General features: G+C 41.0%; 3 protein-coding genes across 4 annotated transcripts in view; 2 read left to right on the top strand and 1 right to left on the bottom strand.

The window, feature by feature from the left end:
* Nucleotides 1–42: 42 nt before the first annotated feature.
* Nucleotides 43–10,921, top strand: gga3b (golgi associated, gamma adaptin ear containing, ARF binding protein 3b). 2 transcript variants are annotated; one of them, XM_085454061.1, is made up of 17 exons: nucleotides 43–121; nucleotides 1,985–2,069; nucleotides 2,166–2,241; nucleotides 2,327–2,425; nucleotides 2,504–2,627; nucleotides 2,713–2,816; nucleotides 2,920–3,000; nucleotides 3,122–3,259; nucleotides 4,409–4,490; nucleotides 4,581–4,706; nucleotides 4,805–5,044; nucleotides 5,234–5,316; nucleotides 5,399–5,535; nucleotides 5,723–6,009; nucleotides 6,093–6,262; nucleotides 7,995–8,105; nucleotides 8,660–10,921. In XM_085454061.1, exons 1-17 carry the CDS (start codon nucleotides 82–84, stop codon nucleotides 8,768–8,770), a joined length of 2,094 nt encoding a protein of 697 aa, XP_085310187.1. In that variant the 5' UTR covers nucleotides 43–81; the 3' UTR covers nucleotides 8,771–10,921. The 2 variants fall into 2 exon arrangements, with proteins under 2 accessions (XP_085310187.1, XP_085310186.1); XM_085454060.1 differs by having other exon boundaries at nucleotides 63–121; nucleotides 4,802–5,044.
* Nucleotides 10,922–10,981: 60 nt separating this feature from the next.
* On the bottom strand, nucleotides 10,982–20,925 carry nup85 (nucleoporin 85). The gene is made up of 19 exons (XM_085454058.1): nucleotides 20,751–20,925; nucleotides 20,276–20,366; nucleotides 17,442–17,598; nucleotides 17,229–17,299; nucleotides 17,022–17,065; nucleotides 16,703–16,772; nucleotides 16,492–16,613; nucleotides 16,210–16,344; nucleotides 15,568–15,690; nucleotides 15,338–15,469; nucleotides 14,956–15,062; nucleotides 14,737–14,820; nucleotides 14,511–14,576; nucleotides 14,150–14,301; nucleotides 13,926–14,043; nucleotides 13,605–13,705; nucleotides 13,075–13,226; nucleotides 11,371–11,472; nucleotides 10,982–11,169 (listed from the first exon to the last, which is right to left on the bottom strand). The coding sequence occupies exons 1-19, from the start codon at nucleotides 20,781–20,783 to the stop codon at nucleotides 11,071–11,073; spliced, it is 1,959 nt and encodes a 652-aa protein (XP_085310184.1). The 5' UTR covers nucleotides 20,784–20,925; the 3' UTR covers nucleotides 10,982–11,070.
* A 335-nt stretch (nucleotides 20,926–21,260) lies between these two features.
* LOC146711265 (small ubiquitin-related modifier 2) overlaps nucleotides 21,261–24,533 on the top strand; it is a 7,098-nt gene continuing 3,825 nt past the window's right edge. The window contains exons 1-2 of the mRNA XM_085454059.1: nucleotides 21,261–21,715; nucleotides 23,938–24,069. Coding sequence (XP_085310185.1) covers nucleotides 21,695–21,715; nucleotides 23,938–24,069 — 153 coding nt within the window. The 5' untranslated portion in view covers nucleotides 21,261–21,694. The remainder of the gene's footprint in view (nucleotides 21,716–23,937; nucleotides 24,070–24,533) is intronic.

The raw sequence follows: 24,533 nt of genomic DNA, 5'->3' as shown, positions 1-24,533 counted from the left end.
TGTGAAATTAATTCCGACAATATTTTTTTTCTTCGGACTCTCGCGCACACGCCGGTGACATCACGCGATGTTTGTAGTGCTATGGCGTACCAGGAAGGGGAGTCGCTTGAATCTTGGCTCAGTGAGTTATTAATCCCATTTTTATTAATTAAATAGCATGGCTGATTAGCTAGACGTGTTGCTCCGCTGTGATGGAGGAGAAAATCAGCGTGTGCAGAAGCTGTCAGCGCCTCGCCGAAAGCGTCTTTCCTGCAGTTTGAGCAGAGATCCAGGCTGCCAGCCCAGTCCAATCACTGTCTGCATGTTTAGCTGAATGGGTGGAGAGCTGTAATAAACACAAGTCTTTGCCAGTGACAGATCAGTGCGTGCAGTGATTGTGCAGAGGCGCGGAGCTCCGCGGATAGTTACCCCTCGCTGTACAGCTTGAGCGCAGCTTTCATGGCAGAAACAGATGGGTGTGGGAGATGAATGCACAACACTGGAAACTGTGGACAATGCATCTGTTATTACACAGGGGAGGAGTTGTAACAGTCACTGCATTGTCGGGGTCAGCACACGGGACTCACATGTGTGTATATAGTTAATGTATATACATACATGTGTGTGTGTATATATATGTAAGAAATATTGTTTTGTTTTGTTTTTTTTTGGCTTTTGAGATTTGGATTCTGCAAACATTTAAATAGAATGTATTGTGAAGATTAAACCAGGTAACCCAGGTTACTCAATAAGTTTGTTTACCCAAGACAGGGTTGAGTCAGTGTGTGCTGTATGTGGATGACTGGAAATCTGAGGTGGTGGATAAAGGACTGAATAAACTAAAAAACTAAAAGGATCAGCCACGTCTTTTGACAATCTGCAGAGTAAACATTGCAGAGAAGGAAGCAAGGGGTTTGAGCCCTCAAAGCTTATCACATTTCAGATTTCTCTTAGTAATTAGCCACAGAAACTTAAGGACCCCCAACCCCAAATGTGAATGATAAATATTTATTGATAATGAAGCAGTGAGCAAGGCCTCAGGCTTGGACTGGGGGAGGCTTTCACTGTGGATTGATGCCAGATACCTTTAGACTGGTTAAGGGTGGGGTGGGGCAGGATAACAAGGGCAAACAGGTGTGTGGCGCAAGTAGTTATTTATAGACGCATGACCAGGAGGGGAGTGTTTGGGGCTGTTTATGTACAGGTCTGTGTTTTTAGTTTCAGTCTTTAAAAACTTGGTTGTAGAGAAAGAATAAGGAGGCGATGGTGTAGATGCTTGTGGGATGTCTGTGAGTCTGTTGACTTCAAGTGTTGTGTTTATGTGTCTCGCATATTACCAAATAAAAACAGATTAATATTAAATACATCAAATATAAAACTAGGGACGCAGTGGTTGTGAATTCTGTGTTGATACTGATGTTTAAATGAACATTTTGGCCAATAACAAATCCTGATATTTATGTTGATTTTTTTTTTTGTTTTATGTTATTATTTGTTTTGTTTTTTTTGGTTCAGAGCTTTTCTTTTTTCCCTCATCATCACAATGGGTCAGACTAAACTCTGTGTATACAAAGTATTCAGCTGATTAGTCTTAATAATAATACATCACTGATGCCCACTATCAACAGTCCGATAATATCAGATTCTTTAGAAATATTGGTCAGAGAGGATAATTAATGCAGAACTCCTTTTTAGCCTGCTTGTTCTGACTTTGTAAGCAGGATTTTTTACTTGGAGTGAGTAAATGTCAAGCTTTATGTTATATGCAGTTTTCTGATCCAATTTCTGTTTTATTAATATAACGCAAAATCACAACTACAGTGGCCTCCAGGCGTACAATAATACAAAGAAAACCCCAACAATCAGGCAATCCCCTTTGAGCAGGCACATGGTGACAGTGGGAAGGAAAAACTCCCTTTTCACAGGAAGGAACCCATCAGATTCACTGAAGAAGATGCTACTTAAAGGCATATGTTTAGTTGGTGCAATGGTCTTTCTCTTACAGATAAAGCCACCCATCCAACAAACCGGCAAGAGGATTGGGAGTACATCATTGGCTTCTGTGATCAGATCAACAAGGAACTGGAAGGGTAACGTCTAATGCATTTTTATTTTTTTCAACTAGCACAGGAATATATTTATGGATTTATTTTTTCTTTCCGGTCTCTCTTTTTTTTTTTTTGCAGTCCCCAGATAGCCGTAACGCTGCTCGTACACAAAATCCACTCTCCACAAGAATGGGAAGCACTTCAAGCTCTGACAGTAAGAAATGCTGCACAGAACCGTCAGCAAGCACATTTTTTACGAACTGCTAAACCAACCATTCACATAAATGTCGTGTGGGCAGGTGCTGGAGGCGTGTATGAAGAACTGCGGCAGACGGTTTCACAATGAAGTCGGAAAATATAGATTTTTGAATGAGCTGATTAAAGTTGTTTCTCCAAAGGTGGGTCGTCTTCAGGTAGGTTTCGTGCTGATAAAACACGTGCTGAGTGGCTAATGAGTCATTGCTTTGTATTTCCAGTACATGGGCGACAGTGCACCTGAGAAGGTGAAATTGAAGATTGTTGAAATGCTGTACAGCTGGACCGTCGCTTTTCCCAGTGAAACCAAGATCGGTGAAGCCTACCAGACGCTGAAGAGACAGGGTATGTGTGGATGTGGATCAGTCAGATTAGCATAAAGGATATAAAGACACATCTTCCTCAGTCCTGTCCTTGCTCTCTTTGACAGGCCTTGTGGCACATGACCCAGAGTTACCGCTGGATAGGACTCTGATCCCTTCTCCTCCAACGCGACCTAAACATCCTGTGTTTGACAACGAGGACATGGGCAAGGTGAGAGATTGCCTCATCCTATTGAAATCATTTGTTTTAGTGTAAATATACTCCGTATACTTATATTATTACAACAAGCAGACTGATGTCTGTGTCTGTGTAGCTGCTTGCTGAGCTTCTCCGGAGTAAAAACCCAGAAGATCTTCAGGAAGCCAACAGATTAATCAAAAACATGGTGAAAGAGGTGAGACATGTCAGACCCTTGTGAATGAGACTATTTACCGCAGCCATTGAGTTCTTTTTCAAATGCACTTTGCACTATTTTTCTGATGTAAAACCCTTTATTGGGTTTTATATTTTGCCAGGATGAGGCACGGGTGCAGAAGGTTACAAAGCGAATTCACACACTGGAGGAGGTGAACATCAACGTCAAGCTACTGACCGAGATGCTGTCCCACTACAATAAAGACAGTTCCACTGACTCAGACAAGGAGATTATTAAGGTGTGCGTCCATGCCATAGACTGTATATAACAGATGGAGGTGACCACTGCGATGTAACCCTGTGAGCTGCCTTTTTGAGATTGATTTTAGTCACCAAAAGTGGCCATAACTGGACAAGATGGTGCAGCTTTGAGTTATCAGCTAGCTAGGTTTGTTCGGAAACTACATCGATAGACTGCGAGATGAATCGCACAGACACAGTCACGTGCTAATTATTGCAAATGAAATAATATCTTCATTTAAAAAATGGAAGCACATTCTTGTTGGACTGTATGAGTACATTTAACCGAATGGATAGCTATGCAATGCTATACTGAATTAAAATGCTCAAAAACGCACAAACACCATAAACACAGCAGACACTTCCAGTTCAGTCATGTGATTTAGCTCAGCAAGGAGCTAACAACTAAAGCCTGCTGTGTTGATGACCCACCTGTCATTCAAATGATGGTGGATGGGTGATGATTCGGGCTTGTTTTGCAGCCACAAGGCACCTTGCAGTCATTTTGCCCATGAACCTTTCTGTTTACCAAAGTATTCTGGACACAGTTGGGAGGCCATCCGTCTGACAGCTGAAGCTTGGCTTAAATTGGGTCATGCAGTAGAACAATGACCCCAAGCACAGCAGCACATGTACAACAACAATGTCTAAAGTTGTTGTGAAGGGGGAAAATGACCTACAGGACCCATGCACGTTTTTTTTCTACTGAAAAATTTGAAATTTTAACCTCATATTTGGAACCAGCCTCAAGTGGCCATTTAAGGAACTGCAGTTTTTGGCACTTTGTGTGGAAATTGCTGGTTGGTCCCTGCAGGGGAAAAAAGCACACATACAATTCAACAGGATCATCTTCTTTATTCTTTACTCAACAATCAGAAAATGGAAAAAGTTGGAACAGATATTTTCAATTCAGTATTTAAAGGCACAGATAAAGTAATTCATATTTTGCACTCCAGTAATTTGTTTTATCATTTCATTGTGGGTTGAATGCACCGCGTTTTTTAACAAATATAGTTTGAACCTGATGTTTTCATTTGATATTTTCAAATTCTTTAATGTCTGCCAAGTTTCTAACAGCAGCAGTATACAGCAGCTGGTGTCACATCTGCACGCTAACCGTACAGCACGTCCTTTGTGTCACCTCTCAGGAGCTCTACGAGCGCTGTGACAAGCTGAGACGAGCTGCTTTCAAAATGGCCACTGAGACGGAGGACAATGACACCAGTTTAGGTTTGTCACATTGGTCTTGGTTTGACTGAGCGAGCCCTGTCTTCACTTTTTGTGCGTAAAATCTATAACCACTGACCTTCGACTCCTCAGGTGACATCCTCCAGGCCAGCGATGACCTCTCCAGAGTCATCAACGCCTATAAGAAGATTGTTGAGGGGCAACCAATCAACGGCGACAGTGAAGAACCTCTATCGACAGCTGGTCACAGCGAGAGCGGTCAGTTTTTTTGGGGGGTTTTTTGCTAAAAACTTGATTGCCCTTTTGTATCTAATACATCTGCTGCATTCTCTTTTCATGTCTGTGTCGCTCAGCAGAAACCACAGATACACTGATCGACCTCGCCGGCCTTGATGTTCCGAGCCCTCCACAGCCTGCTGCTCCACCACCCCAGCCCTCACATCCTGTCGCTGCTGATCTCACAGTGATCCCCATCCCCGTCCTGCCTCCTCCCCCCAAACGCCTCGCTGGCAGTCAGGGCAGCAGCCCGAGTCATCCCCCTGCCAGCAAGGCCTCCACTGCACTCTCTCTCCTGGATGATGAGCTACTGTCTCTTGGTAGAGCATCCCCAACGTGTCTCATTGAATTAAAGGAGCAGTTTGACAGTTTTGGAAATGTGCTTTTATTGTGTTTTAGTGAAGCGCTAAATGAGAAAACCATCTAACGAGTCATGTTTTTGTTGTATCTTATGAGAGATAAAGAAAAAAAAGTCTTGTATGATGACAAATGCCTGCATCATCTCCCAGGACTGAATGACCCGCCTACCTCTCAGAGCAGCCAATCAAAACCAAAGCTGGATGAAATCTCCAACCAGTGGAGTTCCTTGCAGGTACTCTAGGATAACTAACTGCAGATATGTAGTCAGTGTGTAACAGTGTGTAAATTATCTTTCCTCCTCCTGTCCTCCACAGGCCCCAGCAACAAGTGTTGGTATGTTTGGCAGCATAGCTTGTTCAGGTCCAGTGGTGCCACCAGCTGAGCCAGCTGTCACCCACAGTCTACAGAACCTGCAGGATCTGGCCATGATGGGCTTTTCAGATCACAAGAGGTGATCTATTCATGTTTTTCCGTCCACTGTTTATTTGAAACCTGTATTTTAAATTCTCAAAGTAGCAAGGTTTCTGCAATTCTGTCTCGTAAAGCACTAATCTGAGGATATTTTGGCATAAATATCCGATACTTTCCAAGAACAGCATTGTGAGGTCTTATTGGCATTTATTAAATGGGATTTTCAGTTTATCCAACCAGACGACGGCCAGAGGAACCAGCTTTGGAGTGCCTGCAGCAGCACCGCCCCTCGTACCTGTGCAGGGCTCGCCCTCTTCAGCGGCTCTTCTCCAAGGACCCTTGCCTGGCTCCCCAGCCTTGTCCCATGTGAAGGCTCACAGCTTTGACTCAGCCCCAGGAAGTCCGCTGTTTCGCTCTCTGTCCCCTTGCCACCCTCCACTCCAGGGCAGCCCGGCTAGAGCCAATGAAATCTCCCTGAGCAACGTACACGTCCCTCTGGAGGCCATCAGACCGAGTAAGAGACAAAGACAGGGCTCAGCACCTGAGAGGGTAGTTAATGGCTGCCTCTGCTTGACTGGCTATTCTCTGTGTCTTCAGGTAAAGTCTTACCTGTGACTGCATATGACAAGGATGGCGTTCGCATGCTGCTCAACTTTGCTTCTGACTGTCCCCCTGGGCGGCCTGACGTGTTGGTAATGGTGGTGTCGATGCTTAATACAGCACCTCTGCCTGTTCACAATGTGGTCCTACAAGCTGCTGTGCCCAAGGTAAAGACATTAACACATCTGTTCTTTCATTGTGGGCATCACCTAGTGTTTGCTTTTGATTGGCTCCTACATTGTGACCTATCACCTACTCATTTCCTGAGCGATGACTGGAAAAGTCTCTCTTTAGATCTCTTGAAATGTTTTGTCTTATCCTCCAACCACAGGATTCATATGTAAGTCAGTGCTGATTTTGGCTTTAAAGTACTTTTTATGGATGTTTTCATTCCTTCTATTATTTTTGTACTATTCAAGATATTTGTGATGAGTAGAGGTTTGATTGAAATCCAAAGTGGCAGTTTAGCTCTATCAGATTACTTCATTTTTCATATGCTGAAATGTTATTGGATGATTGGATGTTTCTTGTCCAATAACACCTTCTAAAAATGTTTAACACAGCTTTAAAACCTTTCCAAGAACACACCCCAGTCAGCCAATAATCTTAAAACTAACTACCTAATGTTGTGAATGTCTTCCTTCTGCCGTTAAAATAGCTCTGACCCACTGGTGCATAGACAGTTCCTCAACTAGCAACAGGTCAGTGCCTTTAGCTCTTTGTTCGTGGCAGTTTTTGCACTGTGTCAGGGGGGAACGCTGATGGAGGGAATGTCTTTGCCATAGAGGGGCGTTCTCGGTCTGTTTCTCAAGCTTCACTGCAGAGTATTGCATTATTGCAGATTGATAATAATAATGGATTGGATTTATATAGCGCTTTTCAAGGCACCCAAAGCACTTTACAATGCCACTATTCATTCACTCTCGCATTCACACACTGGTGGAGGCAGCTACAGTTGTAGCCACAGCTGCCCTGGGGCAGACTGACAGAAGCGAGGCTGCCATATCGCGCCATCGGCCCCTCTGGCCAACACCAGTAGGCGGTAGGGTAAAGTGTCTTGCCCAAGGACACAACGACCAGGACAGAGAGCCCGGGGATCGAACCGGCGACCTTCCAGTTACAGATACGCTTCCCAACCCCCTGAGCCACGGTCGCCCAAATAGACTGTTTGGGGACACTGAGCTGATTTACAGATTAGTCTCTACCCTCACCTGTAGTCACAAGCTTTGGATGTTGACAGAAAGAATAAATTATGCAGATACAAGCAGCAGAAATGAGCTTTCTCTCATTTCTGTGACTGGGTGAAGGGTGACTGGCCTCTCCCTTGGAGACAGAGTGAGGAGTACAATGATTCTGAAGGGACTGAAAGTAGAGCTGCTAGTCTTCTGCTTCAAAAGGAGACAATTGAGGCGGTTTGAGCATTTGACGAGGATGCTCCTGGGCACCTCCTGGCTGAGGTGTTCTGGGCATGTCTGACTGGGAAGCACTGGAGACCTTGATGCACATGATGAAGAGATTACACCTCTCTGGTGTCCTGGGAATGCCTTGGTGTTCCGCTGGATGAGCACTGCTTAGGCTGCTGCTTCCCTGCAAAAGTGATGGATGGATGGACTATTTTAACTGAAAGAAACTTTAATTGTTCACTAATCCACAATGTCTTAAGTTCATCTTTCACTTGTGATATCTGTTGCTCAGTCTCTTTCCTTAAGTCATCTTTCACGATGGATAATCAGTTCCATTCCTCTTTATCTAAGTTCATGCAAAGCTGATATGAGGCTTCAACAGTCTTCATAGTGTAAAATGTCCCTTTGCCACTTACAGCAACAAAAAGAAGAACTGTGAATCCTCTAATAAAGGCGTAAACGAACAGCGTTGACTCTTCCTTTTGTCTTCCACCAGTCGATGAAGCTGAAGCTGCAGCCCCCGTCGGGAACAGAGCTGGCACCCTTTAACCCCATTCTACCTCCAGCCTCCATTACTCAGATCATGCTGCTGGCCAATCCAGCAAAGGTAGATTACATAATAACACTTCCAGCGGCAACAATATACAAACAATACATAAACTATGTGGACAAAAGTGTTGGACTACGCCGTTTTATCTTTGAATTTAGGTGTTTTAAGCAGTTTTTTTTACAAGTTGGTTATTCTAAATTTCAGTGTGGTGCTGTGATGGGTGTGACCACTGCAACAAGTCAGTTTCTGTTCCAGCATGACTATGCCCCAGTGTACAAAACAAAGTGCATACAGGATCTGTTTGGTGATTGGCCAGCGGAGAATCCTGCCCCCTGAACACCTTTGGGATGAACTAGAGCAAAGATTGCCAGACAACATCATTGTCTCACATCACAGATACTCCAAAATCCTGTACAAAGTCTTCCCCTAAGAGTGGAAGCTGTTATAACTGCAAATCTATGCCTATGGATTTGGAATGGGATGCCATAAAAGCTCCTGTACCTCTAACGTATAGGTAGCCCAACACTTTTGTCCAAATAGTGCATTTTCAGAGCTGCCAATCCTTCTGCGGGAGTGTGTATAATTTGCATGTTCTTTGCTTGTCCTCGCAGGATAAGGTGCGTCTGCGCTACAAGCTGGCTTTTACTCTCGGAGACCGCCCATGCAACGAGGTCGGAGAGGTTGACCAGTTTCCCCCTCCAGAGATGTGGGGTCATCTATAGCAGCGGTGGAGACCGGCTGCTCAGCAGGGACAGGCTGGTTCATACTCCATGAAGGGGTGTGAGTGGGCGCATGTGTGTGTGTTCATATCCATCCCAGAGAGACCGGAGGGGGAACGTTTGTTATATTCTTCACTTCAGCTTTACATTCCTTACAATAGTTCATGTTTTGGACGTTGTTATTGCTGAGATGACAACGTCCATCTCAGCAATAACAACAGCAATCACTAAATGTTTTATTGATGATTGATGCAGCGCTTGCAGATAGCTAACATAGCAAAGATAGACACTGGTATGTAAGGCCTTGGTGCTTATAGGCTATTGACAGATATTTTAATGCATTTTCCCCTAGGGGAAATGGTTTGAAACTGCAATGAATAATGCATTAGAGACTTAAAATGTTGGGTTGATCACAAAAATATTTTAAAAGAAAATAACCTTGAAGTTAGCAGAGCCTGCGCTGCAGATGTGCTTCTATTTATTCGTGTTGCTGAACATTTATACTTGAATATATCCTGAGAGTTGAAGATTAGGCTGACATGAAGGATTCAGTCAGATATCATTGCTGCAGAAAGAGGAGAGGGGCGTGTGTTTTGGATTATTCTATGGATGGATTTTGGATATGTGTGAGTAAATTGTGTTGCTAATGTAGCCCTCTGCTAGGTTATGAAGGAAACGTTGTGCAGCAGGACTTAGATGGTAACGTGTAATTGCAGAAATGCAGTTAGGAGTCCAACACTGGTTTTATTTCATGTTTTCATTTTTAAGATAAATGATTCTCAGTTAGTGGTTGTCCATAGTTTGGTTTTGTATTATTAAACATGTTTACGCTCCTCCTACCAGGCTCAGTATTGGGAGTATTTCTGTCGTAGTTATTTTCTGTTCCTGGTACGACAGTGGATCGCTAAACCCAACAAATGTGAACTGAACCAACCTGAATCTGAATCCAGAACGAAGCAGATTATTATCCAGTATGCAGCAGTGGGATGGAGGGAAACTGTACTCGGTCCTCTCCGACCCCTTTCACTTTCTGCACACCGAAGATGTGGATACATTTATATTTGTTTAGTGATCCACGCTGAGATCCCGTTAAGCCGTCATCAGATTCAATAGGAAGAATCTGTGAACTGTCATCTACAGACCTCTTGGCAGATCTGCCGGCTTTAAAACTTGGACTTTGCTACAAAAAAGGTCCTGCAGCCACCTCAGCCTGTTTTGCAATCGATAAGTTTACATTTTTTAAGTTATCTCAAAATTTCAACGTAATAACTCAAACTGCTGAAATTTAAACAAACTTCTGTAATATTTGGATGAAGTCACTTTTCTTTCAGGCCTGCTTCACAGAGGGTAGAGCAGATAATCTTGCTCTGTGGACTATAACCTGTGCATAGAGTGATTTACCAAATGCAATTTGGCAACTACAAACAGTCTGTCAAGTGTTGATAGTGAAGCGTGACATTCGTGTTGCTGCTGTAACATGTTTGATAGATGGTCGTCCATATGACAGGTTCACTAATCTGGGCTGAGGTATTACCAGGTTCTGTTAGTGGTCTTTGGGTTCACGGCCATCTTCCTTCCCAAATTGTCACGTGGGCGGAGCTATTTAAAAACAGAATCCAGGTTGTTTCAGTTTTTCTTGTTTTACAGTAACCCAGGCCAGTATTATCCAGGGACATCTCAAAGCTTTAAATATTTTTATACCCAGACTAAGAATTATGTTTTATCAAAGACTTCAGCTTTTTTTTCGGACCTTACATGCGCTCTAAAACACATTTAGACAATGTTTGATCCATTCATATTCCCACATCTCAACATAAAAAGGACCAACCAACCTACAATTTAAAGCGCTACACTGAAGGCGCTGAATACTTGAGTTCATGATTTTATTCATTTAAAATGAACTCAGAACATTCAGGGGTCTGAACGCTTTGACTTCACTGCGCCCCATCTCTGATAGTCCTCTATTCATCATACTGGATGTACAGAAGTGTGTTTACTGTACATAGCATCTAATGTAATGTACCTGCTGTTTGGTGTATGACAACTTCTGTGAAAATGTGACTTGTAGATTTGGGGAGAGTGTTAGGACTGTATATATAAAGGTATGATGTGTCATTTCTTTGCTGCATGAAAAAAATAAAGAGTCTTCATGGATGTTTGATGTTCTGAAGTCATTTTGCTTGACAAACCATCTCCAAAAAGGTCAGATTTCAATGAGTATCATGAAGTGTTTTATTATCAAAGAGCACATTGTGATTAATGATTCTTTAATATATACAGTACAAAAATGCAAAGTCAAACTTTTATATTTCCACCGTTCCCTCTTTGACTATCGCTTGAGCCAGATTCCTGGCCAGAGCGAGTCTCAGGAGCTCCACTTTGGTCACCTCTACGTCTTCCTCCTGCAACGACAAAAACACTCAAATAAAAAGATGAAGCAATCTAGTAAGACTTCCAGAGTGACATCTGCCTACATGTCATCTTAAAATTAAAACAGTGGTGATAGCAGCACCAAATATTAAACATGCGGTTAGAAGCAGCTATTAGAGAGCTTTTAGTCTGATTGTGTGGAAGGGAATAAGGCCATGTGAGGACATGCATACCTGCATAGGCCTGTCTGTGCTGGATGCAGTAATGTTCAGGGAGGAGGTGAGCTCCTCTAAACAGAACATCAGCTCATAGGTTTGATCTGCTGTGAAGATCACCTGAGAAGAAGAAATCACTGTTGTTGTAGGGCAGCAACAACTGATTCAGACGTACAACTCTGGTTACACCATAATTAGGACATCAAAGTTTATGTTGTTCAGTTTAAATCCGCACCAGTTTGGGGGACACTGCAGTTTATTGTGGTGGTATCATGCAGACTGCAGTAGAAAATATCTCGGTCGTACATTTCAGTATCAGATTTCTTTAGGGCTGCTCGATTATGGCAAAAATGATAATCACGATTATTTTCACTGAAATTGAGATCTCGATTATTTGACGATATTTATTTAACCCTTTAAGACCTACTATAGAACCAAGTCCGCCAGAGCTTATATTATTTTTTTACATGTTGTAGTGCCATTTGTGGGAGCATTTCAAGTTGCTATACAACTGTTATAGCCCATATTTTAATAATATGTATGCATTAAGTCCATAGTAACTACATTAATTGCAAAAAAGTGCAATAAACTACAAAAAAATTGAAAATCGTTTTTGTTTTTTACATATATTTCTACTTGGAGAAATTTAAGAGGTTTATCCCTCAAAACTTTAAATACAAAAAAGTTGCAAAAAATAGTTTACAACAACAGGAAATTTATTTTGAGTGTCTTCATAGTTTTATTTTGGAGATACACCAATTTTTATATACTAGAGGAAAAACGAAAAAGCAATCCTATGATGCAAATTTGCAAAGAAAACAGCATGTGCATCAAAATAAACTATTTCCAGCAGTGCAATTCGAGTTCTAAGCATCCCAGAAACTATTCAGAAAAGTATAGAGTCAAACATGACTTATAAAAACACCAGTATAGGCTTTTAAGGCCTACAAGTAAAAAACTACATTTTCCGCGAAAATGACGTCACTTCCGGTTTCGGGCAGGAAATGGCAGACATGCGACAGTTCGCGCTGACGTCTGTTTCACTGTGGGAAGTGTTACGAACAGCTGATCGGATCAGCAAAGCGTGTTTCTGGAATATTATGTTTTTGTTCCTGCAAGCGCTTTTTATGCAATTTTTGCAAAGCTATATGTGGAAGGAAACCGTGACCGAGGACAAGCTGATGGCATGAGATGTAAGTACAACTCCTCCGGTTTCATATGCAAAACAAATTATTGCGCTAGCTTACACGGTTCAGGTTCTACAGGGATTTAAAAATAGTTACACAAAACGGAGCGTGCTGCTCTGACCGGCTTTAAAGGGTTAACAATAACAATGTATTGAATAATGACTTTTAAAAATAATATAAAATAGTGTGCAACACCACTGAAGTTTTTTTTTACTTCTCTTTTCAACCAACGGCAGTCACTCTCCAAATAACTTCTGCTTAGCTTTCCGAGCTTCCCTCGGGTCCTCTTAATCAGCGGTCTCCAACCTTTTTTGCGCCACGGACCAGTTTATGCCCGACAATATTTTCACGGACCGGCCTTTAAGGTGTCGCGGATAAATGAGGGAGGGGCTAATAATCGGCTCAGTCATTTTTAATGATCGTTGAAAGCCCAGATCGTAATCGTGATTAAAATTCGATTAATTGAGCAGCCCTAGATTTCTTGTAATTATCACACTAATTTTGTCCAAAACTGGACTTGTTGCTGGTGACTAACCTCTTTCTGCTCCAGCAGTGGCAGAGCATCGGTCAGCAGAGTCATCCAGAAGCTTTGTGGAGCAATCTTTGCAGTCATCAGGGAGAGGAGCAGCTTTGCCGCCTCCCTGAAACGCTTCTCTCCGTACAGCTTGTGGAACTCGCGGTACTTTCCTGAGAAAGAACATAAAGCAGAGTTTTCACACTCAGATGTGCTCAAATTATCCAGGAGGTTTTGTGCATGTTCCTCCTCAGTTCACAAACAGCAATAATCTATAGGAACGTATTTTATCTGTGTTTATCTCATATTTTTACTGATTTTTCAGTAGTAAAACGCACCATGGCATGCTGTTGCACTAAACAACAGGCTAGCTTTATTTAGACGTCTGTGTGCACATTTATGTGTCTGAGACTCATGTGAACTGAAGCTGGTCTGACTGAATGTCCCGTCACTTCATGTGTTGACTGAACTTGTGAGAATGACGCAGTGGCTGAGTCACAAGTGGGGCGGTGCTACTAGTCCTCCAGTAACTGTGTATTCCCCGAGCATACCGAGAAAAGTCAGCCTGTCGCTGAGGAGCATCGCCGGGCCCAAGTTATCAATCAGGTCCAGATCAGAGAAGGTCCCTTTGGCACAGTAATCCTGTAGGAACCTAAAACACAAGTATACACATAAACACACCACAGAACCCATAACACAAACATTCAGAGGGCAGAAGGGTTGGTTGCTGTTTGATGGTATAGGAACATGTTCACAGTGGAAGCAGTACTAAACAGGAAGAGACCACACTTCCTGCTAAGGCCAATAGGGAGAGAGAGGGGGGTGAAGTAACAGTATCTGGGATCTTTACAATTATAATGAAAGAAACTAACCTCTCTGAAATCAGGGTGGCAAATGCAGCATCTTTGGCTCTTATACTCCATGAGAGAGCAGAGCCCAGCCTATTGTTCCTCAGAGCCCGCATAGCCATGATCTTACAAATACTCCGTACTGCATAAACACACACACAAAAAAAAAATGTTTTAGGTCTCTCTTGCACTGGAAAAACAAAAACAGCCCCATCTTTGTTTCTAAGAGTTAAGAAGCAACATGTTACCTTGTTCTGACATTTGCCTCTGCTCACAAACCCTCAGCACCTTGAGAGCTTTACGCTCCGTCTCTAAAGGGACGCGCTCTATCTGAAGCTCCAGGTAGACACGACCAAACTCTGGACAGTGATCAAAGTAATCCACAGCCAACTGCCAAAGGCTAAACACAGAAAAACATGCTCAATCATGACAGTGATAACCTACACTTCAGCTTACCCTGTACTAGGTCAATTAGAGGAAATGATTGTTTAACTAGATTAACAGGATAAAAATAACTGTTCTGGGAGCCACGTTAGTCACACCCTGTGTAAATCTAAACAAAAGCAAATATATTATACATCATTACACTGAACCTTGGGATGAGCGTACCTGTGATGAGTGAAGAGACCAGAAGCATATTCTAGAAGGAGAAACTCTCTCAAGTTGGAGCCAAAGCTAAACACACACACACACACACACACACACACACACACACACACACACACACACACACACACACACACACACACACAGAGTTTGGTAAATATTGGCTAATGAAGTGTACAACCAAATTAAAAGGTAAACAAGTTCAAAAACAGACAATCGGCATCCTTACTGGAGATTATGAGACTGCAGGAGTTTGCAATGATCCAACAAATCTGTCAAATGGGCCACGAACCACCAGTTGTTGAGAGCAATGCTAAAAGGAAACAATTAAGGTAGTTTATGAACCACCCCACATTCGTATGCTGCATGTAACACACACACACACACACACACACACACACACACATATGGCAGGATGCAAAAAAAAAAAAAAAAAAAGTTGTCTTACCTGCACTCCTTGATGACTTGATGGATGTCAAACTCAAAGGCAGCAAGTAAGATGTTGTCCAGGGGCTCTGGGACGCTCCTCGAGTCCAGAAACATCGTCATGCACGACTGCAGTGCGCACACATACAAACAAGATACACAAACAATAAATCAGGGGCTGCTGTACATTTTTTACAATCAAATTTCAAACTGTAAATCATAGAGCCACATGAACTGGTTGAAATTTGCGACAGACGATGTAACACGCAAATATTTTAAAAAAAAATTATTCTACCACAGTATTTACAGGATATCTGACAAGGTTTTTAAAAAAAATGCAATACTTTTTAAGACTAAACCAGCAGTGATTCTAAAATGCTGAATGATGTGAGAATATGGTATACCTGAGCATAATAATGCAACTCTGTGAGTTTCACTGTGGGGTGGCAGAAGAGAAGTCTCGTGACCAGAAAGTGATACCAGGTACCCAGCAGCTCCTTGTGATCCAGCAAAGTGTCTTCATCTCCCAGAAGGATCTAAGGTGAAATGGGGTGGGGACATTTAAAAAAAAAAAATAGCCTAACTGTTGCTGGATGTTTGCACTGACCCTTCAATAATGAACTTCCTCACTCACCTTGCAGATGAGCTCCAGATGTCGGTTGCTGGCGAACGAGTTGTCCTGCAGGCAGCGGTCCACCTCCTCGTGCCAGTGCCTCCACTTTACATCAAACTCTGTGAGCGTCTGAGTGCCACCAGGCTGAGGGAACATTACAGAAAATTCAGAGGTGTGAGTCAGCACGGGTCGGCTCATGCGCTCATCTTGTGTTTAGGCTGCGTTAGAGAAATCGCTGCACTGAATGAACACAAACATGTTGTACTTAATCCCTTTACTGTCTGAATGATGTATGTGAAAGCAACAGAAACTTTAGCAAAGAAGTTTTGAACAGATTTGTAGATTTTCATTTCACCACCAGCAAAATAAAGAGGCTTAAATTCATTTTAGTCCACAGCAGCACATTTGATGTTTGATACACTTTAACTTATAGGAGACCATTTATTATCATTTTATATCATCATACTGTGTATTTGCAGCCTAGAGATAATTTCCTCTAATGTCACATCCACAGCCCATTAAGAAAACATCAAGAACCTGTGTGATTAATTTCTGATTGTAAAATTAACAGTGCACACTTTCACAATAATCCCATTTAGAAGCATGATTAAAATAATTTCAGCTATCGTTCAAAGGAAATAAACCACTGCATTTTTATCTTACATTGTAGAAGGGCATCTTGCTGAGCAAGGTATCCATCTGCTTGTACATGCTCCTGGCAGCAGGCTGTAGGTTGGCCTGTTTCACCAGCATCTGTCTGACTTCTTCCAACCTGCCCTGCAGCACATAACTCACCACCTGAGCACACACACACACGCCATGTGATCACTCACATCTCTCCAGAGAATTCATATCAGACAAAACACAGATGAAGAAGCAAATGCAGAACACCAACAGTGCACATGTCACTTTAAAGATGTAACTGTGCGCACATGCTGCACCTACCACGTCCCAATAGTCGCGGTGCTCGGCAGGGCTCTCACTTTGGAGCACCTCCCTGGCCTTCTCGTCCACGTCAGCCTTATGTAACCTTACCCAGTCCAGCAGGTGGAGCAACAGGGAGCCCGCTGAAAATACAGACACACCCATGTTGCACATACATTTGTTTGGGTGTTTCTCCAACCCCAAAATCCAGTCATAAGATGCAGATTCTAACCTGGAGCAGCATCGATGAACAGCACTTCACACAGATTCCAGATCAGTTCTATGGCCAAAAGAATGGACACCTTTAACAAAAAGCAGATCAGGGTCAGGATAGTGCCACTAAACAATGTAATGAAATGTATATCCGAGTAAAAAACTGAATGTGGATTCTTCCTCACTAACTGAGCATTAACGTCCCCTTTTAAATACAGGCTGTTTGATTGTGGTCATAAAACCCACAGAGATGTGACATGCTACTCAATTAAATCATACATGCTCTGTATGTGGACTAGTCCAGGGAAAGTTATTGCCACACAAACATTAGTACTTACCTGATTTCCACACTGCGTGGCCAACTCTGTATTTTTGGTAGAAACTGCAAAAAAGAAAAGTTCTTTTCTGAGTAATCACACACCTTTCCTGTGTTTTTATTGTATAAACAAGACTATAAAATAGAAATCTGAAAAAACTGCCAAAACTTTTATGGTTACATCAACTCAAAATTTTTGCCAAAAGAAGCATATTTTCAAAAGTATTACCTGCAACTTGCTGAAGTTCCTCCATACAAGCACGGATCACGGATCGATAATTTTTGCTGATACTAACAAATCTAAGGAGTAAGGCAGAGGTAAAATTGTAAAACATACAATGTGGGTGCTGCTTTGTGTGACTTTTGCAACTATTGTTATGCCACTGATATGCAATCCAACAATTTGAACAAACAGAGGTTAGATTGCATCACGCGCCCTTACTGGGGTTTTTTACTCTTGCTAGGGAGGTCCTCTCTAATTGTCTGCAGGCCAACGAAGATGTGGTGAGACTCGTTAAAAAGCTTGCGTAAAATGGGGGAATATATGTCCTCATCTTTCCTGATCTCATGGATGAACGAGCAACCTGATCCTGAAGCACCTGAAACAAAGGCAGGAGGTGAAAGAACAACAGCAATATTATAGTTATTGTCATTGCACATATGCAACAAAATTTAAATGTCTGAAAAAGACGGCTCAAAATATGTTTACTGAAAACATATATTTGCACATCTCTAAAAGTAACCATAAAAAAATATAGTAAAACACATCATACAGTGCTATGGAAAATAATCCCCCCCCCTTCCTGATTGCTTATTTTTGTCTATTTATCTGATCATGTCACACTTACATGATCAGATAAATAGATAAATTTTAATACTAGACAAAGACAATGCTGTTTTTAAATGATTTCATTTATTAGGAAGGAAAAAAAAGGTTATCCAAACCTAATTGTCCCAGGGCTAAGCATGTTTTTAATCCCGTTACCTCTTGTGTAAATCTAACATAGCATTTCATAAAAGAACATCATATAAGCAGTCATACATGGTGGTGGTAATGTTGTTGACTTTTATTGAAGATATTTCATCTGCAACACATAATAATAAATACACAGTGGGAGTATTTGTTGATTTAAAAAAAGCTTTTGATACGATACAACATTCTATTTTGATTTCTAAATTGTATAACCATGGAGTGAGAGGAGTAGCATTGAATTGGTTAATGAGTTATTTAGAGAATAGGTTGCAATATGTTTATTATTTTGGCAATACTTCTGAAAGACTGAAGATTGTATGTGGTGTTCCTCAAGGTTCTATTTTGGGACCTAAACTCTTTAATTTATATATTAATGATATTTGTGACGTATCTAAAAGGTTAAATTCGATTTTATTTGCAGATGACACAAATTTTTATTGCTCTGGAGAGAATTTGAAAGACTTGGTTGAAATTATGACTTCTGAGATGTTAAGAATAAAAAAATGGTTTGATGTAAATAAATTATCTTTGAATCTGACAAAAACGAAATATATGATATTTGGCAATCGTGTAAAGGAGGATAAAGTCATTATGTTTATAGAGGAAGAATTGATTGAAAGAGTTACTGAATTTCGTTTTTTGGGTGTAATAGTGGATGAGAATTTGACATGGAAATCTCATATTGAACATATTAGAAAGAAAATGGTCAAAAGTATTTATATTTTGGGTAGTATAAGAGATTTATTAAATTATAAAACAATGCGTATTTTATATTTTTCTTTGTTTTTTTCATATATCAACTATTGTGTTGAAGTTTGGGGGAATACATATGAGAATACCATAAAACCTTTAAACCTATTACAGAAGAAAGTTATACGAATAATTCATAATGTTAAATATAGAGAACATACAAACAAATTATTTATAGAATCAAAATTATTAAAATTAGGAGATTTAGTGAAATTACGGACATTATTAATTATGTTTAAGGCTAAAAATAATATTTTGCCTTTTAAGTTACAAAGAGTATTTTTGATGTGTTCAAGGGGAGAAGAGAATAGAAGGAAATTTTATTTTAAACATCAGTTAGCCAGGACTACACAAAGATTAATGAGCACAACGGTTAGGGGTATAAGACTGTGGAATTCACTTCATTATAATTTAAAGAATTGTATAAATTTACAATGTTTTAAAAAGTGTTATATGTTTAAAACGATAACTCAGTATGAAGAATGCGAATGAATGTGATGTTGGTTTGGGATTCGACCGGAGAGAAATGTCAATATTAGTTTGTTCCTGATTTTTGGTGCCCATCGGTGATATAAGTTCGATGGTAGATAGGGGGCAGGGTTTAATAAGAATATTTTCTTCTTCCTGCTCCTTTTCACACATGGTTGTTGTGTTTTGTTGACAGAAGATGTGGTTGTTTTGTTTGATTTGTAGTACCAAGTGTGAAATAAATAAAAATGAAATGAAATGAAATGGTGTGGAGCTGCTAGGTGAAACCATGAATTCTAATCACTCTATGATGATTCGAAACACACAACCTTAATTTATATTTTATTCCTTCCTAGTTAAATTTACCCTTTTTAATTTTTCATATTTATTTCCTATCTTATTCATAGCCTTTCCTTTTTTTGTTTTCTTTAGGTCACGAGCAGTTGTCCAAGCATTTCACTACATATCGTACTGTGTATGACTGTGTACGTGACAAATAAAATTTGAATTTGAACAAGGAGGTCCACCTCTGAATGTCTCACAAAAACCCAAATGTAAGGTTTTGGAGTGCAATTCTAGACTTAAATCCAATTGTGATGAATTGGAAAAACCTTAAACAAGTCGTTCACACTTGAAAACCCTACAATGTGGCTGAATTAAATAAAGTCTGCCAAGATGAGTGGGTCACAGCGATGTAAAAGACTTGCTGCCAGTTATCACAAACGCTTGATTGCATTACTTGCTGCCAACGGTGGCACAGCCAGTTATTAAGTTTGGGGGGCAATTATCTTTTTTAAAAAACAAACAAACAAAAACACAGGGCCAGATAGCGCTGAATACATTTTTTCTGTTAATAAATGCAACCGTCATTTAAAAATTGCCTTTTATATTTAATCTGGTCATCTTTGTTCATCAAAAATCCAAATGTTTTTGATAATATGAAACATTAAAGTGTGACAAACACACAAAAATTAAGACAGCATTTTACAGGCATTCACTAAACCATTCATTCTCTTAAAAAGAAAAAGAGATAGAGGAAAACTGGGAAAGTATACATGGTGCCTTGTACTAATTTTGAAGCATACCTGATGCTTTGTATCGTGTCTCATATACAAGAATATCACCAGGACCCCATGCAAATCCCATGTGCTTTCCATCACTGATTGCAGGGATATTCTGCAATTAAAAAAAATAAAAAATACAAACACTGTTACTACACTGAAAATAATGTGAATAACATGACGAGGGTTAAAATTAAATGATTCCGTTTCATATTTAATTCTAATATTATGTGAGAAGGTTGAGTGGGACATGGTCTAGCTATATTACTAACTCAAACTGTAATTAATGCTGCTAGTAATTCTAACTCATCTTCTTATAATCTTGCCACTTTTACACTTGTGACATGGCTGAGTGTGTGCCCCTTAACATTTCTTGACAACGTACAATATAAATATTCAAACGGGTCGTTGAAATAGGTGTTTGCGAAAGTTAGCCTGTTAGCAAAGCCATTTAGTGGCAATAAGGAATTAAAAACACTAAGCTACAATGGCTACTTACAGTAATAGTGGGCTCAACGTCTACCTCCTCCATATGTGAACAATATCATCGACACAGAAAAGACAACAATGGGAACTTTTTTGGCTATAAACACGCCATGAACTGCAAATGTGGACCGGTACTGCTTACGCGCCTCGCTCTTTCAGTCGAAAGTACCTGCTGCGCATGCGTTAAGATGTCACCGAAAGGGGTGCCCGTCTACCTGCCTGTTTTTCCGTCGGCTGAGCTTGACTCGGGATTTTGGATTTATCGCGACAAATGCAGATAACACAGCTTATCACTAACCTTATAACTGCCTGCCCGGACTCACCTACGAAAGGTCATTACCAGCATTAAGAAGCTGGGTTTGTCTTTTGCTATCCACGAACATGCTACCCCCACTAATGTCTCCACTTGAATCTGTGAAGAATCAGTGCAGCTTTGCCCTGTACTCTTACAGTTTGAGTTCGTAAAGGCCACCATTGGTTCAGTACACCTACACATCACCATCAGGCAAAACAAAAAAACAAGATGGCCACTGGTATTTAAAGGGTTAAAACGAAAAAGGAAATGGAAAAGTGCACATATCGCTCTCCCCATGCAGTGAGGATCATGTGTGGTGATGCTGACTGAACTATGCTGCACCCATGCGAGGTCAGCAGGGCGATAAGGAGCATTTAATGAGATAACCGCTTTTCTAAACCTAAAAACAAAAGGGAAAACATCGCTGTGCGCGTGCACGTGCATCTGCCTGCCTCTTTAACGCGCATTGTGACTCTCCCGCCCTTGCCCAGACTGCGCTTTCAACCTCGTGACTACTCGCTGTCCACTCAACGCTCGTTGAGGTGGACGCGCACGGGCGCGTGGCCGCGCACGTTCAGTTGCAATAGACTAAACGGGCACGTGTACGTGCGCGTACTCGTGTTCTTTGTGTGGCAGTGTAGAGAAGCGCCAAAAGAGTGACCATGGCTGATGAAAAACCAAAGGTGAGTGTCTTCACAGTGGATTGAAATGCCAGTTTACTCCGCTTGATTTTTTTTGACACATGCGTGTGTAAAAATACGGTCATTTCCGCATGTTCCGCTGTGCCTTTTTGCAAAGTTACAAGCTGAAATTCAACTACTAGCTGTACCTACTTTGATAGACCGGAAGGTTTGTGAACGCGCATCCAATGGCGCGCGGACCTCTTTCTGCTTGATAACACACAGCCAACCAGCTGGTGTCATCCCCACTGCATGCCTCATTTCGCCAGTGTGTGTGTGTGTGTGTGTGTGTGTGTTTTTTTGCGTGCTTCCATGTGTGAATGGCTTGTGCCACTGTGGGAGAGTGTACCGGTGAAAATCTGTTGGTGCCACTGAAACTCTATGAATCATCACTGTGGTGATCTCGGTCTGCAGGCGAAGCGAAAAGGGGGGACTTAAGATTTAAATTTTGTTTAAATCTGAGAAATAGTTTGTATACAGTATTGTGCAAAAGTCTTGAGCCATCCCTCAGTACTCTCTGTTTTGCCTACTCAGTGGTTATAAGCAAGTTTTCCAGGTCTTTCGTGTTTTTGCCTATTTAGAAAACACATTTCTTTAACTGACTTTTTTATGCCACAAAAGGCTTAAATTGTATTTTTGCACCAACAAAGTGATTCCCAAAGAGAGACCTAGCATATCTCAGGACTGTGTGCAGTGTGTCCTTAAATTTTAGGAAATTGGACAAGTGGAGGACAAAAAAGATTATAGACTTTAAGATGAACAGATGATCAGCATCTGAAATTCATGCCCATAAGAAATGGGAAAAATTCGGCAAAGACCTGACACAGGACCTGAGGCATGCACCTGGACGTTCAGATGATCCATGTACTGTCCTCTGAAGCCTCATCAGAAATGGCTGTCAAGAAGCCATTTTCAAGGAAGAGGAACATGAGGAGAAAAAGCTGAGGTATCAAAATTAGACAAGAACTGGAGTGATGAGTTGAGATTTATAATTTTTTGGGTTTAAATTATCTATATGTACAGAGGAAGTCAAGAGAGCGATACAGCAGTGAGTGTCTACATCCATCTGTCAAACACAGTGGAGGCTCTGTCATGGTTTCGGTCTGCATTTCAGCCAATGGTGTTGGGGATCTTGTCACAGCTGATGGAAACACAGAAAAGTACCGATTTTGATCCATCGTGTAATATCATCTGGCAAGCATCTGATTGGCAAAAGGCTCATTTTCGAGCACAGTAAGTGCTTTTACTACACTGCCAGTGCAGTAAAAGCACACCTTGGATTAAAAAAAACCAAAAAAAAACAGTGGGACACAATGTCAGTGATGGATTGGTCTCCCCAGAACCTGGACCTCACCATTATTGAAATAGTGTTGCATCATGTTGAAGGAGATAAGACCAAAAAGCAGTCAACATCCAAAGACGAGCTTTGAATGTCCTTCAAGAACCTTGGAGAACTGCTCAGACTACTTAAAGAAATTACAAGAAGGCTCTCCTTGGAGAGTTCAGGCTGTGTTGGAACAATAAAGTCTGGTCATATCAAACATTAATTTTCAAGCTCATACTGTATTCTCAAGTATGTTTGCATGTTTCAATAAATTGCTGCAACTATTTGCCATTATCCTAACAAAATCTAAGAAATGAGTGGTGGTTCAACACTTTTGCACAGCACTGTATATCTAAACAATTTCAAAATATGCAAATTCGCAAAAGTCCTGGGGAATTTTACACCTTTGGGCTCATCAACCTTCCTTTTATGGATGCTGACATATCTTTCTGGCAGTTACACATTGCGAAAGTGAAGTCAAACTCATAGCAGTGCTGCTTTTGTGCTGCTCAGTCTTTTCCTACTCTGTTTTGGCGATAATGACACGGCTGGGTTGATACTGACATTTGCCTGCTTTTTTCCTCCCAAAGAAAATTGATCAAGAATCAATAAAGAATTAGCACAACTGATAATGTCATGGATATTAATAAGCTCTTGCCAATATCCTTCCCTAGCCACCTGGTGAGCTGTTTAAGTCTGAATTCATTATTTCATCACGCTACTGCAAAATTAAAAGGCCACCGGAGGCACTAAAGGGACTGAAATTACGCATGTAATAATAACAGAAAATACCGTGCAGAGCTTTCCCCCTGCAAACCTGTAACTACTGTGTTGTTCTGGTTAGTCAAAGTCATTTCTTTTGTTCCTTCACTGTGTTTCTATCTGTGCTTCTATCCCTCAGGAATCAGTGAAGACAGAAAACAATGAACACATAAACCTGAAGGTAGCGGGTCAGGATGGATCTGTAGTGCAGTTCAAGATCAAAAGACACACACCGCTCATCAAACTCATGAAGGCCTACTGCGAGAGACAGGTGATTATGGCCCTGAGGCATTACACTAACACTGATCATTTCCTGAGTGGGCATAGATCTTTATAAGCAGAGTGTAGCTACAGTTAAATAGACTTCTTGTTATTTTCTGTTCTCACCACATGAGGGGAACTCGACTTGAAGTATTATTTCCCCAGAAATGTCTGTCGAGTGTTCCTCTGTACACCTCTGCTGCTAATCATATATACACTTGATGTAATTGATAGTTAGCTGTTGGATTGTATTCTAAATAACATGTTTAGATGTTATTAACAATAATCCTGCTTTCTTTTAATTGACCTTTTCCCTGCATCGCTGCACACCATTTACAAAAAGACACGGGTGTATAAAATTACATCTACTGGGAGAGTTGCCTACCCTCTGTGGAGCAAGGCTTGCAAGTGCTTACAGGTTATGCTGTTTTAACATCATAAGGAAATCATTACTGGAGTTACTTAATGTTTTAG

Source organism: Copadichromis virginalis, linkage group LG4 (genome assembly GCF_057382275.1).
Source record: "Copadichromis virginalis isolate Kocher_CV1m ecotype Utaka linkage group LG4, C_Virginalis_male_GT1.1, whole genome shotgun sequence".
NCBI lineage: Eukaryota > Metazoa > Chordata > Actinopteri > Cichliformes > Cichlidae > Copadichromis > Copadichromis virginalis.
The sequence above is the reverse complement of the archived record's forward strand: the minus strand, read 5'-3'. Positions and strand labels throughout refer to the sequence as shown.